The 17,208-nt window shown below is 51.3% G+C and overlaps 1 protein-coding gene across 1 annotated transcript in view; it reads right to left on the reverse strand.

The window, feature by feature from the left end:
- Positions 1-212: 212 nt before the first annotated feature.
- The window catches only part of MARCO (macrophage receptor with collagenous structure), a gene marked incomplete at its 5' end in the record, with an annotated part of 39,197 nt that continues 22,201 nt past the window's right edge, over positions 213-17,208 (reverse strand). The window contains 9 exon segments of the mRNA XM_082630786.1: positions 213-494; positions 1,699-1,875; positions 2,364-2,408; positions 3,165-3,263; positions 4,198-4,242; positions 12,131-12,193; positions 12,287-12,385; positions 12,881-12,916; positions 13,023-13,121. Coding sequence (XP_082486912.1) covers positions 364-494; positions 1,699-1,875; positions 2,364-2,408; positions 3,165-3,263; positions 4,198-4,242; positions 12,131-12,193; positions 12,287-12,385; positions 12,881-12,916; positions 13,023-13,121 — 794 coding nt within the window. The 3' untranslated portion in view covers positions 213-363.

Consider the following 17,208-nt stretch of genomic DNA (forward strand, 5'->3'; position numbering starts at 1 on the left):
AAGGCTGGTCATGACTACTTCTGTCTACAGGTGAGCCTCACTTTCGGCATTGCATTTCAGCACCCCCTGTACCCTCAGCCTCCCCGGCTCTGAGTTGAGACTCCACTGTCCCCGTGCGTGGGAATGGGGGTGTGGGGAATGTGAGGACTCGGTGAAAGGCTGTGGGCAGGGAGTGGGCAGGAGCTAGTGATTTCAGCCACGGCGCCGGGCGGTGCCAGGTAGCGCTTTGAGCTTTATTAGCAAGCCCACTTCAGAGGCTGTCAGCCACCCCAGGAAGCTCCTCGGGGAGCACGGCCTCCCTTCGTGGGCTGAGTGTCTTGGCTGTGGACGCCTTGGGGGCGGAGCAGTGAACAGCCGGTGGGGTCAGCTGCAGTCCACGCCCGCATCCTCACTGTGGTTGCAGTTGTGAGAGCCCCAGCTGTTCTTGCTACAGCTCCACAGGGTCGATTCCGACCCCTGACACGCAACGTTGTCCAGCCAGATGGTCCCAGTGCCTGGACACAGCAAAAGCAAGGAGGGAGAGGAGCGTGGGATTAGGGTCCAAGCAGCGTGGCCCGTCTGTCCTCAGGGGCTTCCACGGGGAGCTAGACTGCCAACTTCTCCCACATGTGCCCAGGCCCACCGTGCTGACGGCGGGTCTGCTCTCTTACGGCGGCTCTGCCGCTGTTCTGCTTTCTACCCTTTGACAAAAGTCTCATCCGAGTATTTAAGATGTAACCCAAGCATGATTTGAAATCTCCTCCTAGGGATCTCTAGGGTTTGTCTCTTCCTTAACTGCCTTTGTAACCAGGCCATGCACGTGTTCTAAAGCATTCACACCTTCCTCAAACCCCCTTGCTTCTGATAGAATTGATTTCAGATCAGGAGCTCAGAGGAATTACTGGATTATTTGATTTCCATAATTTACACGACAGAGTGACCATCTATGGAGGCTTAATCTGTTTGAGGAAAATGTGTATTTTAAAGGAGTTTTGTAATGCAACTAGACTCAGATTGAAAAGTAGGTATGCATTTTGGTGGGGTTGGGGGCAGGGGTAAGGGCAGAGAACATTTTGGGGTGGGGGCAGGGGAAACGGGCCTAGTGTCCCTGCCAGATCAGCTTAGAAATGGTCTCAGGCCTGGTGCTTAACTCTTTTGTTGAAAGTCTAAACCTTTTGCTGCAAGACATAGCTGAGTCTCTAGCACCCCAGGACATCTTTCCAAAACGAATTTTAGGAGGTCCCTGCTCTGATTAGTTTTCTCTTCCCTTCATATCTTCTCCTTGAAGATGATCAAACTTGGGCCACCTAGATAGACCTTCAGGTTCCAGAGAGCTGGGATGACCACTGGGCTTGCCTGCCCTGCATCCTTCTCTGTTCTCCCAGCTCCAGCCCCTCAGCTGTCCAGAGAGTGTCCCTCACAAACACCCTCCGACACATGGCATTCTGGCTCTAGGGCTGGACAGACAGCAACTCAAACAAGCCTTTGCTGTCCCTTTGGGGACGAGAGCCTTCTTTCTCCTGGGGCTGCCAAGTCTGAAGGATGTAAGCTGGGGCCCTGGGCTGCAGAACTTTTCAGTTGCTTGAACCAATCCTTTTCTTTTAACCCAACCAAGCTGAGTCACTTGCAACCAATGGTTGCCAACACCCTACCAGGGAGAGAAAGCCCACATCAGCACCTCAAGGACAGAGGCTCCTGGTTGAGGATCGATTCACTTACCAGCTCCCACATTGAAAACGGCAGTTCCCGAAGAGTAACCCAGCATGCGGCAGAAGACAGTGGCATCTGAATTGTCCCAATCGTCATCGCAAATTGTCCCCCAGGCACCATTATAGTAAATTTCAGCCCGGCCTCGGTTCCTAGAGCCAACAATCCGGACGGACACCATGGATTCGCCTGGATGACAAAACACACGTGGGAGAGGTGAGGGAAGCAGCCCAGGGCTCTGTGTGAAGGCAGGCTCTGCCTTTTCATTTCCGGAAGTCCTATAGTTAGGGAAAAGAAGCCTCCTGCTTGGCTGCCACCACAGCTGGGAAGATCCCACGTTCTGGCACCAGCACAACCAGCGGCCTCTGTGCACCTGGGCCTGCAGGTGCGAGGCCATGGGGGCAGGTCCCTCTGCAGCTGGCCTTGCAAATCCAGCCCACCGTGTTTAGCCTTGTGTTGTCGATAAAAAAGGGGGAAGAAAGAAGGGAGGGAGGGAGGAAGGTGTTATCTGTGGCTCTGTGCCACGGGCAGGCTTACTCAAGGGACAAGCCCTTAGCTTTCCCCCCAAATGAGGAATCTCTCTGAGAACCAAGGCCTCTCCCCCTGGCACACCTACAATTTTCAAGTACAGAGTAACCTCCGAAACACACATTAAAGAGAACAGAAATAGCAATTACCTTTTTGACCTTTTTCTCCCTTTGCTCCTTGTGGCCCAGAAGATCCTATCATGAGGAGAAAAACCACACAGTTCAAAGGAAACCAAGCCAGGACCCCCTTGCCCTCCTTTGCCAGCAGTGGGGAGGAGGGGCGGGCAGGAGGGTGGAGGGGTGAGGGTCAGACTCCCTCCTTCAGCTTTGCCAGCCACCTGGCATCATGGGGACTGGATGTGCCGTGGGCTCCCATGGGTGAGCAAGAAGAAATGGGCCTGGTGCTTCCCTGGTGGCGCAGTGGTTGGGAGTCCGCCTGCCGATGCAGGGGACACGGGTTCGTGCCCCAGTCCGGGAAGATCCCACATGCCGCGGAGCGGCTGGGCCCGTGAGCCATGGCCACTGAGCCTGAATGTCCGGAGCCCGTGCTCCGCAACGGGAGAGGCCACAAAAGTGAGAGGCCCGCGTACCACAAAAAAAAAAAAAAAAAAGAAGAAGAAGAAATGGGCCTGAGCCACAGCAGGAAGGACTTAAGCTCTATTAGAAGGAACATTCCAGAGACATGGAGTTGGAAGTCTCTCCTGCCATCAGTCATGGAGACTGTGTGGTCCAGGGCCTGACTGGGCGTGGTGCCAGCATGTGGTCACTGGCCTGCCACTCGGAGTGGCCGGCCGTGCCTTATTCACCTCTGTAAGCTCAGTGCTGAGGGCGATCCCAGCACAGGACTTGGCCACAGAACCACTAAACCTCTACCCTTCTGGTTGTGAAAACTCCCAGCACCTTATGACGGGTCTCTCCTTAGAAACCTCACATCAGAAACTGAGGCCTTACCTTTCGCCCCGGGCTCTCCCTTTCGGCCGCCTGGTCCAGGTGCCCCCTTGAGGCCGACCAGGCCTGGGCTTCCCTTCTCTCCCTTCACGCCTGCAGGGCCTGCGGAGGAGAGAGACCACCTCCGTCAGACACTCTGCTCTGCTTTCCAAGGGGGACCAAGGGCCTTGGTGTTTGGTGCATGAGTTGTCCTAAACCACCAGGTTCCCCGCTGCCCCCATCAATGGGCTGTTCGAACGTTCAGCCCGTGTGGGCAGGGCGCTGCCCTGATCCCCCGGCTCCTGCGTAAACTCTGGTTGAGGACGAGCGGGTGAAAATCACCCACAGTATTCCAAGGCTGTTGGTCCTCATTGGACAGCATCATTGTGTGGACGTTCTAGCCATTCTGGGAGAATTTGCTAGAACATTTCTAGGATTCAACTTCTCCTTCAGTAAGTTAGAATAGGGATAGAATATCCAGCTCAGGTGGAAGAAAGACTGCATAGGAAATGTGTCTGAGGAGTGTCGCTTTGGCTTCTCAGGGTAGGGCTGGCGAGAAGACTAGAAATGCCGTGGGCAGGGCGCAGTGACCAACCACTAGCTAAGGCGGAGGCCAACAAGGACCGTGATGATAGTCCCGTGAGAAGCAACAGGGAGGGGGGGCGCCTTGAGGGCCAAAGGATAGAGGGAGATCGACCGAAGCAGATGTGGACAGGCAGATAGAGGCCATGCAACCCACCTGGCAACTGGAGAGGAAGGTCGCCCAGCTCCTCGGCGGCTGCGTGGCCTAAGGCCACCACCAGGGGCAGTTCTCCTGGTCTTCTTTACCCTCCACCCCCTCTGCCCCCACCCTTGTCTCTACACCCCTTCCCCAGGTTTGTCACCCAAAGAGTCTGAGGCTGGAGCGATAGAGCCCTGGAGGCGGAGACACTCTGGGGAAAGGTTACTGAGGTTACTGAAGTTACCGCCGTGATTTCAGGGTCGACAAGACCCACCCTTGGAGCACGAGCTCTTCCAGTCATCACTGTGAGAAATGAAAATGAAGCTGGCACTTTACCTGGAGCTCCTGATTCTCCTTTTGTTCCTTGCTGTCCTTGAAGTCCTAAGATCAAAATACAAAAAAAGGGGAGAAGATAATAAAACTTAGATATTAGACGCTTTTAATCTTAGATAACCTCTACCTTCTGTCTGATTAATGCAGAAGGAAAGGTACATTGGTTCTCCACGATTGTTTAAAGCCTCTTTAGCAGAGAATAAAAGTAGACAGACTGCAGATAAATGGGGACGTGTGTTGGGGTGAAATAGAAATGTATTGGATGAAAGTCTAGGTTAGATGGACAGACCCCGGACTCAGTGGCTGGCCTTCCTTATCCAGAAATAACCTGACTTGGTGTCTAAATTCAATCCCATTCCTTTCTGCTGCATTTTATTGAAAAAGAATTGAGAGATAATTTGAAAATAAAGTTATTTTTATTTGTAAAAGACTGCGAAAGAGACTCAGTGGCCACTAGGAGCTTTGGGGGGCCCTCACCCTCAGTAGATATTCCATAGGGTTTATTGCTTTATTTCATTGTGGCCCCCAGTGTAGCTAAACATTTATATAGCTAAAGGGTCTCACATCCAGAAAATGGAAAAATAAGCACTGCAGTCATTGGGGATGATCCTATTTGTAGTTCTAATGTGAAAGTTGCTTCCTTCCTCCCTTCCTTTCTTTCTTCCTTCTTCACATTCATCTCTTTTTTCACTAACTTACATGGAAGACCCACTATCCCCCGCACCATGCTGGGTCATCATTTATTGTGGGATAATAATTTATTGGTTTAGTAACTCCATGGTCTCTCAATTTTAAGTGCAAATATTGATTTTATTTCAGAGAAACAGGACTCTCCAAGACAGTTACACAAAGTTGGGGAAATTAAAGCTCATTATTGACCATGAAGTAACAGTTACTAGAGGGTACCAGTGGGAATGCACTCTCACCATGCTCTTGACTGGTATCCCTCCCACCACACCAGCTCAGTCTTAACCAAGAACCCACCCATTTGATGATCACTAGAGACCACAAGGAACTCAGTTACCCTCATTGCCAATTGCCTGGGGGAAGTTCCTGCCTTCCACTTCAGTTCCTGGCTTTCCTGAGCACCTACTGTGTGCTGGTCAGTGGAGGGCAGGCGAGGGGCCTGGTAGGCCTCTTCAGGATCCCTTCTTGGAATAATGAGCAAGGAGTCCTGGCTCCTGGCAGCCTTTCAGAGGGCTCGTCTGAGGCCGGGCGCTGCCTGGGGAGGACGGCCCGAGGGCCGAGGAGCTAGGAGCTGCTGCTGCAAGCCTGGGCACCAAGGGAGGCGGGCAGCCCTGGAAAGATCTAGTTCTGCCCCTCATGTTTGAGATGAGGACCAGAATGAGGCTCAGAGAGTGTCTTCTAAAAGCTGGAGGGACCTTCGAGGCTGGCCCTGGCAGACAGGCTCCAGCTCACCCTGCGCCAGCTGTGCCCACTCCGGTCCCTCGGTTTGGAAAGCCTCACCGCTTTGGTCCCCTGGGGAGCGGGATCAAGGCTGTGAAAGCTGCTAAGATGCTAGATGTTGCTGACTCTGAAGCCTTCTCTGGTCTCGCCCGTGGCTGACGCACTTCCTCCCAAGGCTGCACAGGGGCCAGAGTCAGAGAAAGCCTGGGCTTGCGTCTGCCTCTGTGACCTTGAGCCAGGCTCCCTCTCCCTTAGCCTCACCTTTCTCCTCGGAGCCTCTGGCTGCCTCGGGGTGGTTGTCAGACTGAAATGAAGTTGTCTGTGTCAAGTACTAAACCTCGTGTCTGACAAGCGGTGCCACAAGGACCCTGGGACCCTGTCGGCACGTGTCTGTGTCTCCTCCAGTGGAGAGCGCCTGGGACACTGGAGCTGAAGCTCCCGCAGGAGCTCCAGGCTTGCTGCCCAGCAACCCCCCCCCCGCCAGATGTTTTCTGTTGACCTCAGGTGGCCCAGCACGGGCAGTAGATGTGTCCTCTCTGCTTACCTGCACCTGACTTGCAGGTGTCAAGATGAGGAAGGAGAAACCACATTCAGAAACATGTTTTTGGTTATTAAATAGAAAAACGGTTCATATCTAGACTCTTGACCCTCTCTGTCACATCCTAAAGGCTGCCATATTGCACAGATCTCTACCTTAAGATCCTGTCCCTAGACCCAAGGTTGAGGGACACCTGACACTGTGATCTCGCCTTCTTGCCTCTCCACCACCGAAGAAGCCTCCAGAGCACCGAACAACAAATGTCCTATATGGACAGGAGCCCTAGGGGAGCCCCTGTTCACTAGGGCCATGGTCCCCAAGGCCTGACCCTTCCACCTCGTTTCTCACACCCTCCCTCCCAGCCCCCCACCTCTTGGGGACTCAACCTCTGCTGCTGCCTGCCCTGCACTAGGCACCATGCCAGGAGCTTCACATACATCTCTCAGCTTCCCAGCGAGGTCGTGCCATTTCCCCCTTTACAGAGGAGGAAATCCACACTCAGAGATGCTAGGTGATTTATCCCACGTCACACAGGGAGGGAGTGGTGACGTTGGGGTTAGGACGCAGGGTTGGCCTCCCACTGGTCACTGTGGCTGCCTGCGTTCCACCAGCCTGCCAGCTCACTACTTCCTGGAGTTTCACGTGGGCTCTCCACCTCGTCCCAAAGACTCCCAGTGGCCTTAGGCCATCTCTGACTCCTAAATAAGTTGTCCAACTAGAGTGAGCGTCAGAATCACCAGCACAGGGTTTGTTAAAAACAACTTGCTAAGCCCCCCGCCCCCCCCCCCGCCCTGGGGTTCCTGATTCACTGCATCTAGGCTGGGAATCTGAGACACTGCATTTTTAACAGGTTTCTGGGTCTTTCTGATGCTGCTGGTCCAGGGACCATGGTTTGAGTAACCACTGCCCTAAACACATCTCACTCAGTCTTCAGGGACCAGCTGACAGCCCGCGTCCTCCAAGCAGCCTTCGAATCTCTGAGGAGCTCACGGCCCCTCCCCTGTCTGAGCCCTCCCGTAACCCACTGGCCCTTGATAAAATGCCCTCTGAGATGTGTATAATAGGTGTAGGTTTATGTCTTTAAAACTCCCCTCTTCAAGGCAAGGAAACTGGAATTGAGTTTTGTGTGATTTTTTTGGGTGTGATTTCTCTCCAGGACTAGACTCTGAGAGGTGCTCGCTGAGTGGCTATACATGGATCCAGGGACCAGTAATGACTTCACTATAAATCAAGGCGGCATCCTGATTGGATCAGGGAGAAGGAGAAATGGCTGAAAAATAGGATTTAGAAGTTCATGTTGTAAACCTACACTGGAAGGGAATGAATGCTGGGTTTGTCCTCTTAACCACAAGCAAACTGGGATTCCCTGGGGGTCACAGACTCATCACGCCGAAAGGGTCAAAATATTTATTTGCAAAGTGCTTATTTATAGAAACACTTTCCCTCTAAGAAAATAGTTTAGTTAGAAAGCACATGCCTTCCTGTTGTTTTGGGTTCAGCTGCTGCTCTGCCTAAAATCTTAGAAGGTCCCTGCTTGAAGGGAAAATTGCCTGTTTCAAACCCAGAGTGCTGGCAGATTGGCAGGGACCTGGGTATTATTCTAGAACTCTCCCCACACTCCACAGAGGAGGAAACCAAGGCTCTGGAGGTCATGTACCAACCCATCATCACCTAGCTAGTTGGCAAGTCCAAGGTGATGCACAGGCCTCCTCACTCTGATTTAAAGTAGAAATTTCCATTACATTAGGAAACTTCCTTAAATACCATCCCAACTTACAGACTAAGTGCAGCCTGGCAAATTTGGGGTTAATTTAATACCTAACAAATTGAGCTGTATAACAAGAAGTAAGATGGTAGGTAGGGGGCCCAAAATTGGGACGCATGTCGACTTCTTCAGATGTCTCTAAGAAATTTAGAGGAAAACGAGGAAAATTCTAAGTGACAATTTAGTAATATGAGTTGGTAGAATTTAATACATTCTTGGACTACGTCAATACTTAGACATGGGGAATGAAATCAACTGAGAGATTATATTCATGATATAGGGCTTAATTGCTATTATGGATTATTCTTTGTTACTTATCTCTAAAGTAAAACGCATCTTAAAATACAGATGAGAAACTAGATTTCAAGTTATTTGCACTTTGGCTTTGCCTCAAGAGAAACATAAAAGGACATAGAAAATTCAGATTCTTGTTATATTTTAGACATGAAGGTTGTTGAGATGCAGAAATTTTGATCAGATCGGTATTTTGGAGCTTCAATGTTTTGGCTGCGTCTAACTTCATTTCATGAGGTGAGGTGGTAGAAGGAGACGTGCCATGATCACAAGTTGAAGTGAGCCCTTCCTGATTTCCAAACAAATTTTCCTTTTCAAAATGGCCAAAGGATTTAGAGCTAAAATTCGTTTTGTTGTGGATTTTTTTTTTTTTTTGCAACTCTTTTCCCCAAAGTCCAATGATTCTGCAATCGTTTGAAAGATCAAGGGTTAGAAAAAACTAAGTTTTGGGGGTTTGATAAAACCCTGTTTTATGAACGGTGAAGGAAACTACCATTACAGAAAGTTCTTCTCGGTGATAATGTCCTACTTAAATAAACTATGCAGTCTATCTTCCCAACAGAATGGAAGGAGTCTCCTCTTCGCCATCTTTATCTTTAATCTTTCTCAAGGGGTGTGAACGTGGGGAAATGTTCCACCAGAACGGGTTGGAGTGTGATTAGTGAGCGTTCACAGCAGCAAGAAGATTTGGTGACTAAGGTAGGATTTACCCATCTACTGTGGGGTGAGAGGTGCGGGCAATTCTGATTTCTCTGAGTCCTATACTCTACGTTATTCTACACAACAAAATTTAGAAAAGCACAATTTTGGAATCAGACTTTGAGATTAACTCCTGGACTCGGTGTATATTAACTGAGACCCTGAGGAAAGGTTTTACCTTCTGGGAGCCTTTGCTTCCTCAGTTGTAAGGTAGGGATGATGAAACTCAGCTGTGTGGATGAACTAAGATCACAGGAGGAAAGGTCCAAACACAGTGCCTGGCTTGGAGGCATCATTAGCACTAAACAGACCTCTTACTTTTGGGAATTAATGCACAATAACGAGATCTAGCTGTTACCTAGGTTAAGCCAAGGCACCCATATTTCTCTGTTTTCATCCCATACTGCTAGATAGTCTCCTGTGAGATTAATGATTTTATTTACAAAATGGGAAATACATCAGTTTGAAAAACTGGCTTGATATAATCAAAATTGAACCCACACCTCAGTACCTCTAGTTTGGGGAATACCAACACCTTGACATCGACAAGTATGCATTGTCTTCCATGATGAGATGGTCTGGCTCCCACTCACCACCCACCCTTCCTTCTCCCACTTCAGAATCTGACATTTCCAAAAGTTCATTAACCTATGACTTCAAGATGAAATACAGCCCTGGCTACAGCTAGCCAGTTTACGGTCCTAAGGGAATTCCCTCCTGAGATGTCTATGTAGACCATCAGCTACTTGATCAAGACAAACGTTTGGGTTTGAGCGGGAAACGTGCAATTTGGAATTTGTTGTAATCATCACACGCCCCAAATTGAAAGTGTAATTCACCATGTTTACTTGGGCAGCCAGAATTAAGGAATAACCCTTAGAATCTGCCTGGTTGGTATTTCCCACTAGGCCTGATTGATGGAGGTTCCCATAAAGGTGCTCACCAGATATGCAGGGACTCTATCATGGAGTTAAGTGATTCCCAGACAGTTGGCCAAAAGTGTCTGTGGGATCTTAGGTAAATACCAAAGAGCCATAACAGGGGCTGAGAGCTCCATGTTTCCTTCTAAGAGTGGAAGAAGCTGCTGCAGCTTCTGCTCTGATCCTTCCACGACTTGGGTACAGGGAGACGGTGCTACTCATCTGAGTGCCCTGATGGGGGTGGGGGAGGGCTCAGGCTGCCCGCAGAGGAAGGCAGCATGACAGAGTATAATGGATGAGGCCTCAAGCTTTGCGTCAGCCGGGCCTGGATTCCAACCCTGGCTGCATCTCTTACTGTGAAGCAGCACTAACCAAAGTGTGTTTTCCTTTGGGCTGTCATGAAAATGCTCATGTCAGGAGCTGCTCTCATTACGCAAACCCTCCCAGGACGCAGAGTGCAGGCAAGATTCTCCCCCTTCAGTGGGAGACACAGGCTCAGGGGTCTGGGGAGTGGGTGCAGTGCCCCTTGTGGGTAAAATCATGTTTTGTCCCCCATACTCTTGCTTAGTCAAGAATCACTAGTCTGGCAGTGGTGGCGGGGGGGTCGGGTGGCGGGGCTCCCAGTTTATAACTGAGGGAGAAGCGCCAACATCTCCATGAAGCCAAGCAGAAAACTCAGTGGTAAGACAGCCTCAGAGTCAGGCACGCTAAGATCTGGAGTCAGGGAAGATGAAAGTATAAAATCAGAAAGAGGCAGCCAATTAATCGGGGTCACCTGACCACCACACCCAGAAGGAACCTTTCTGGAAGGTGAGACTTGCTGGTGGCCTTCAAGTGGCATTTATAGGGCATCAGGTAGCACAGCCCCTGCCTGCACTGACCCACCATCTGTGAAAAGGAAATCAGCTCCCAGGCTGCATGGATTGGAAGGGCATGGACATAGGAGTTGCTTGTGCCAGGGCTGCTGACAAGCATCAGGGAAACTCCAAAGGTCGAAGGTCCAGAGTCCAAGGCTCAGGAGGTGGCATGGCCCAGCTCTCTGGCCAGAGCTCCTGAGCCTCTACCACAACCTAGACCTGGACTCCAGGGACATGCACCTACAGAGCCCTCCCTCACCCTCCAAGACTTCACCTGCTCGGTTCCCTCTCTCTGGACTTGCCTTCCTCTCCCCACGTGGCTCAGCTCGACTCATCCTCCAAGACCCAGCTCGAGCTCTTCCGTCACTCCTGCACTGCCTACCTTTTGCTAACCCCACCAGGGGCCACTGTGAACTTGAAGGATTTGGGTCAAGTCGCATTTGTTTAAAAAAATCAATCCGTTGACCACTTGTTCAATGAAAACTGAGAGGGCTTGCCCCTGGCGTAGGTCTCTAATGTGGTTCTGGGGTGAAGGCATCCGGGTTGTCTAACTCAAGTATGACCTTCTGCTCTGGCAGTGACTGTCCACAGACATCCTTGGAAGATACACAGTCCTTTCTCACAACCCTGCACTGACCACAATACCTCCTGGCCTGCACCTGGCTTTCTAAATGGCATGTGGCACTTCCCCATGCAAAACCCACAGAACAGTGTGCCTGACACCATCTGGCAACAGTCCATCTACCTATCTCCTGCACCAGCCTGCACATCTGAAGGCAGGAACCAGGTCTTATGCATCATGGGGGTCCAGCACCTAACACAGTGGACCAGACTTTCTAGACCATCGTAGGTGCCTGGACTTACTTAGTGACTGGACAAAACACAGTCCTTTATAAAGTAGACCACACTGGTATGATGGTTTATAACCTAGACTACATTGGCGTTAACAGTTTATAACCTTGACTAGGTTGGCACCATGGTTTATGAGCTAGTCTCTGTGAGTTGGGTAACTGTGGGTAACTCCTCTTGGCCTGAGCCCCCCTGGGAGAATGTGCAAGAAGGATTTCTCGACAGCTGTTGTCCAAATCCAGAGCCCTGACCCTTGGGACCCCACCGCAGGTCAGTGGGATAGAGAGGGTACTACAAGCACCCCCGGAACGCAGGCCAGGAGACAGTGCGGCCAAGGCGCCCCCTACTCTCTTCTTTGACGGTGGAGGTTTGGTCATGGCATTCAAAGCCTCTCAGGGACTCTGGGCAGAGAAAGACAGCTCCAGGGCCTTGGACTCAAAGGGTTCTGGCAGAGGAAAGTGCCCCTTTTAATCCAGGTGCGTCAGGGGCCAGAACACAGGAGACCCTCTGCCTGCTTCTGGTGGGCCTGCTGGGAGGTAGTCCTCCTCTCTGTCCATCCTTGACACCCAGCAACTCCACCTGCCCACCTACCCACACCCCCTGTTACCTGTGTCCCCCTTGCTTCCTTTCACACCTTCGGCTCCTGGACTCCCGGGCCTCCCTGATGGTCCTGGACAACAGATACCATGGAGGGTGTAAGGCCTGGGCTGGGTGGATCTTCAGACATCACTCCCCACGCCCACCACGGGACCCAGGACTTCACCTATTGGCCCAGTGGGACCAGCGCTGCCAGGCTCACCCTTGGCACCCGGGGATCCCGCAGCTCCTGGAAAGCCTGGAAGACCCTTGGCTCCGGGTTGTCCTGAAAGTTAAGTCATGAATGAAAGGCTGGGAGTGGTTGGCAGAGGGCCTGGCTGACCACCCCTTCAACACACCTCTTCTCTGCAGTGGCACATGTATCTCTTAACACCTCATAGGTTCCCTGGGCAGCTTAAACTCTAGAAGCCTTGAACTAGCCCTATTAGTGGGAGGAAAATTACAGTCTCAGCAATTTATTAATTTTTTCCATTCACTGCTGCAGACTTTGAGGTTTATGGACTTACTAGGAACTCTGGGTGTGAGCATCCTGCTTCATACCCCTGGGTGGCAGGGTGGAATGAAGCTCTAAAAAAGAATATCAGTTAGGCCTGCCCTCCAAAGCTGCTCTGTTTCTCTTAGGCCAGGCCAGGTTTTACAAAACTCCAGAGGCTCTGGGTTAACACTACAGTGGAATAAGACATAGTAGAGTCAGGTCCTGAACTTGACTTTGCCCAGGGACAGCGGTAGCTGGAATGATGCCGATTCCCACAACTCTTACCTTGATCTCCTTTGAGTCCAGGAATTCCAGCCACACCTAAAATACAGAAGGACTTTTAAGGATATTTTTTCCCTCTAGCTCAGCCCGCCAGACAAAAAGGGAATACCCACAGGACAACAGACCTGACTGTGCAGACTCCTACCTGGGGAACCGGGCATCCCTGAGTCACCTTTATTCCCCCGGGCTCCAGGGGGTCCCATGACCCCCATGTCTCCTTTCATGCCTATGTCTCCCTTTCTTCCTGAAAAACCAAGGGAATGTGGCCAGACATGGGAGGAGGGCAAACCCGGCTGCCACGTCCATCTCTGACACATCCTGTCCCACCCAAATCCCAAACTCAGACTCCTTGAACTCCTACTTGGTGCCCAGAAGCGGAAGATACAAAGGCTGCCCTCAAGGAGCACACCACCTTGCCCAGAGACCAGACATCAACTCATGAAAAATGGATGAGGTGACCTGGCCTGGCTGATGGGTAGCGGAAGGTCCCAGAAGACGGGATCTCAGGGCCCTGGTTAGTGACCTGGTCCCTGGAGGAGGGACCACAGCCCAGGCTCATCCAGCACTGCCTGGTTTATTTCAGTGTGTGAATTTGAGGAATTAGTTTTTCAAACTTCCCAAACGGAAATCTGAATATTCCAGAAAGCAGATCCCAAGGGCTGAGAACAGAAGCTTTGAGGCACTGATGGAGAGGAAAACATTGCAGCAGCACTTATGCCCCCAGCGGTTCCGAGCCTGGCTTTCCTGGTGGCCAAGGTTTCAGAGTTCCCACTTGTCATCAGCATTCTGGGCTCACCGCAGTCTGTTCCCTCCTGGTCCTCCGTGTCTCCCTCTCCTTTCTGCCACTGCTCAGTGCATATCAATCGAGGGAGCCTCCTCCCTAGGCAGGGCTCGGCAACCCCTGCCCAAACCTGCCAGCCGTCCCACACAGGGCCTGCTCATCGGTACCCACTGGCTTAGGAAGCCAGCCAGGTCCCACCATCAGCAGAGCTCCACCCCAGGCAACTCCCTCAGGGGCTGGGACCAGCTTGCTGGGATGCAATTTGGTTAAAGGACTCCATTCCATTATTTTCATGATTTCAGAGCTGGAGAGGACTCAGAAGGGGGCCAGCCTCCTCTCTAGTGATTTAGGAAAAGTAGACAAAGGGGTCTGGAGTGGAGAGAAAGAAGCAACTGTCATACAGAACTCTCTGGGTCTAAGGTTTGAGTGACATTAGGTGCAAGGCTTGGGAATTAGCTTCTCTGAGGCGGTTTGGATACTTGAAGAATAATTATTCCTTGATGGAAGACAAAAGAGCCATAAAGAACATGTTTACAATTGAAGTCCTTACAACAGACTGAGGTGCAAACAGCAAACAAGTTTTTGGTCATTCAGAGCATCCACGTGAGTGGAAGGCCCAAATGGCACTTCTTAAACAAGGCTAGGAATTATTTCCCTGGAGGAATTTGTTGGTGCCCTGTTGCTCTGGGGCCAGGGCCATCATGCTAAGGCAATTGTGTGGCTTTATGAGGTTTCTTTCTTTCTTTTTCTTATTTTTTGGCTGCCCCATGCGGCTTGCCAGATCTTAGTTCCCTGACCAGGGACTGAACGCAGGCCCTCTTTAGTGAGAGCATGGAGTCCTAACCACTGGACCGCCAGGGGATTCCCTGTCTGAGGTTTCTTGAGACTGGTCTGGGCCTCAGTCTGTATTGCTATGACTTCCGTGTCTCTCTCAAAAGTTACAACCTTGGGAAGCAAAGTAGTACCGGTGAAAGGACCAGAGTCTGGTGGCGCCTGAGGAATCACAACTGCATCTGACTTCAGAACCTGCCCGTCATCACAGCTAAAGATGGAGTGAAGGAAATAGAAGTGTCCCCTGGAACCTCATCACTGTGGCTTTACCCATCTGCTGGGACAAAGAGCAGAAAACCTCAATACCGCTGGGGCGGGTCCCACTTGGTCCGCTAGCCCCGTCCGCTGGCAGTGGATTGGGCAAGCAGTGGGTAAGAGAGATCTGGTGATCTTGGGAAAAGAAATTTGGGAAGAGGTGGGGTAGGTTAGAGTCCTGATTTCTGAAGAAGTGAAACTGATCATTTCCCCTCGCCAGCCACACTGCTTCCAGGCCTGAGTCTGGGCGTGGCAGTGGGTGAGAGTGGGGTGGGAAGCAGTGTGGCCCAGACTCCACAGGCAAAAGCCCTGGCTGTCATCCCCTCTCTGGGGCTGGCAGGGTCACCTTGAGAAAGTCTGGGCCATAGAGAGATGCGGAGGGCCACTTTTGGAGTCATCCTCACAGGTCAACTGTCCAACCACCTGCCTGGTGCATGGATCCCCCGTCAGTCCCACCAAGGAAAATTCTGCAGCCCCTGTGCCCCACGCCCCCCGTCTGCCCATTTCATCGTGCGGCAGCCCAAGTCTTAACTCTTTGCTCCTCCCTTACCTCAGCACAATTGGTTCTCCAGAAACTTTTGCCCGTTGGCCTCCATTCTTCTGCGGGGCACCACTGACAGCAAGTCTATTTTCTCTTCCACAGGAACCTTTCTAATATTTGAGGATGGCTGACACATCCCTGTAAGGGCCCTCCTTCCTGATGGCAAGTACCCTCCGTTTCTTCTAATGTAAATATTTCCTACATGCCAGGTACAGTATCACAATCTTCTGTCTTATATTCCTGTTGTAATCAATCCTCATTGAAGGTTGCTATTCTTATCCCCCTTTTGCAGGTGACTAAATTGAGGCTCGGAGAGGTTACACAGCTAGAACTGTAGTAGAACCCACATGTGTCTGATCTTGGAACTGAAGTCCTTCCCTTTCCACTTTACAGGATCACTAACGCTGCCTACCATGTAGTGGAGTTTGAACACAGGATCTCCAACCCCTATAGCCGTGCTGCAAAGCATGTATAATTTAATTATTATTATTTTAATGCAATTGCCATTCTTTGCTGAAAGGAAGAGGCTAAACCTCAACAGGCCAAGTGACGTGTCTAGTTACACAGGTGAGCAGGGATGGCAACCAAGCCTACCGGCTGCACAGCCTCATTCCCCTGCTGCGCCCAGAGCCACCCTGAGGGTTGTCTCTTGGGAGGCCAAGAGACCAGGAGCACACGAGGTGCTCAGTCCCAGCCAGAGTGCTCGGGCCGTGCTTCCCAGAGCCTGTCCCCTACCTGTCCAGGGTCAAACCCTCCACGATCTCTAAAACACAGACCTGTATTTTAAACAAGCACCTCAAACGGCTCTTACCCATGACCCATAGCTTGAGAAGCACTACTCTAGAGAGAGCGCTGGCCATCAAGGGAAGATTCTAGATGCTTAAAGTCCTCCTTCTGGAATCAGCCCCTTTGCCCTCCCTACCAGTGGTGTCCCCTCCTTCCCCAGGCCCCCCTCAGGCCCCTTATCGGTCCCTCACCTTCTTCTGCTCTGAGGTCCCAGCATGGCCTGCGTCCCCGCTGGCCTCAAGTTGTATCTGGCAGGAAATTCTTCCCCCTCTCACTTTGCTCTTAGCTTTCCCATTCCTGTCCTTTGCTCACCTGGACAAAAGGGACCACAGCTGTGTCCCTGGGGTGCCTGGTGACCCACCACCCTCTGAGTGACCCTGCCCCACTCTGGCTCTGAAGGTTGAGTGAGCGTGCGTGAGTGAGTTTGTGGCCGGGTGGTGAGTGCGTGTGAGGGCGTTTGTGGGCGTGTATGCATGTGAGTGTCTGTGCACATGTGAGCATGTGCACAAGTATGCTGGTGCATGTGTGACTGTGTTGCATAAATGTGTGTGCGCACGTGGGTGTGAGCCCGTGGGTGTTCCAGCGCCTGTGTGTCCCCCTAAACTCTCCTTCTACTCATCCTCCCCCTGAAAAGCTCCCCGGAAAAACCCTGCTGGTGCCCTAGAACACTAGGTAGTTTGGGATTCCCCCTTCTCTTAAAGTCTTTCCAAAAATTAGTTACTTGAAAAAGAGTTTCCCTTTATCAAGTTTCCCTTCTGTAATTGGTGGTGTTTTTCATTCTATCTCAGTGGCCTGGAGGCTGAGAGGTTCTTGGTTTGTTTCTTTCCCCCTTTCTTGCAAATCCTCTCATTTGGCTTTTTCCTCCAGTAATGTTTGTCTTTACATCTTTACAACTCAGCAGCCTCAACCCCTCCAGGGGCTGGAGGTTTGAGAGTCTAAGTGAAGAGCAGAGTGGACTGTAACAGGGATGGAGACCCCCTCCCCCCGGGGGCAGCCAAGCCCTCACACTCTCTGACCCAGCTATGCCGTGGCCATTTGTAAGGCAGCTGGGCAGGTTAAGGCCACAACCTAAAAGGGAGAGACAATCGTGTGCTTTGAATCGTTATTTTAACCTCCTAGTAACCCTCTGAGGCACTC

Source organism: Mesoplodon mirus (assembly GCF_964341445.2).
Source record: "Mesoplodon mirus genome assembly, chromosome: 8".
Taxonomy (NCBI): Eukaryota; Metazoa; Chordata; class Mammalia; order Artiodactyla; family Ziphiidae; genus Mesoplodon; species Mesoplodon mirus.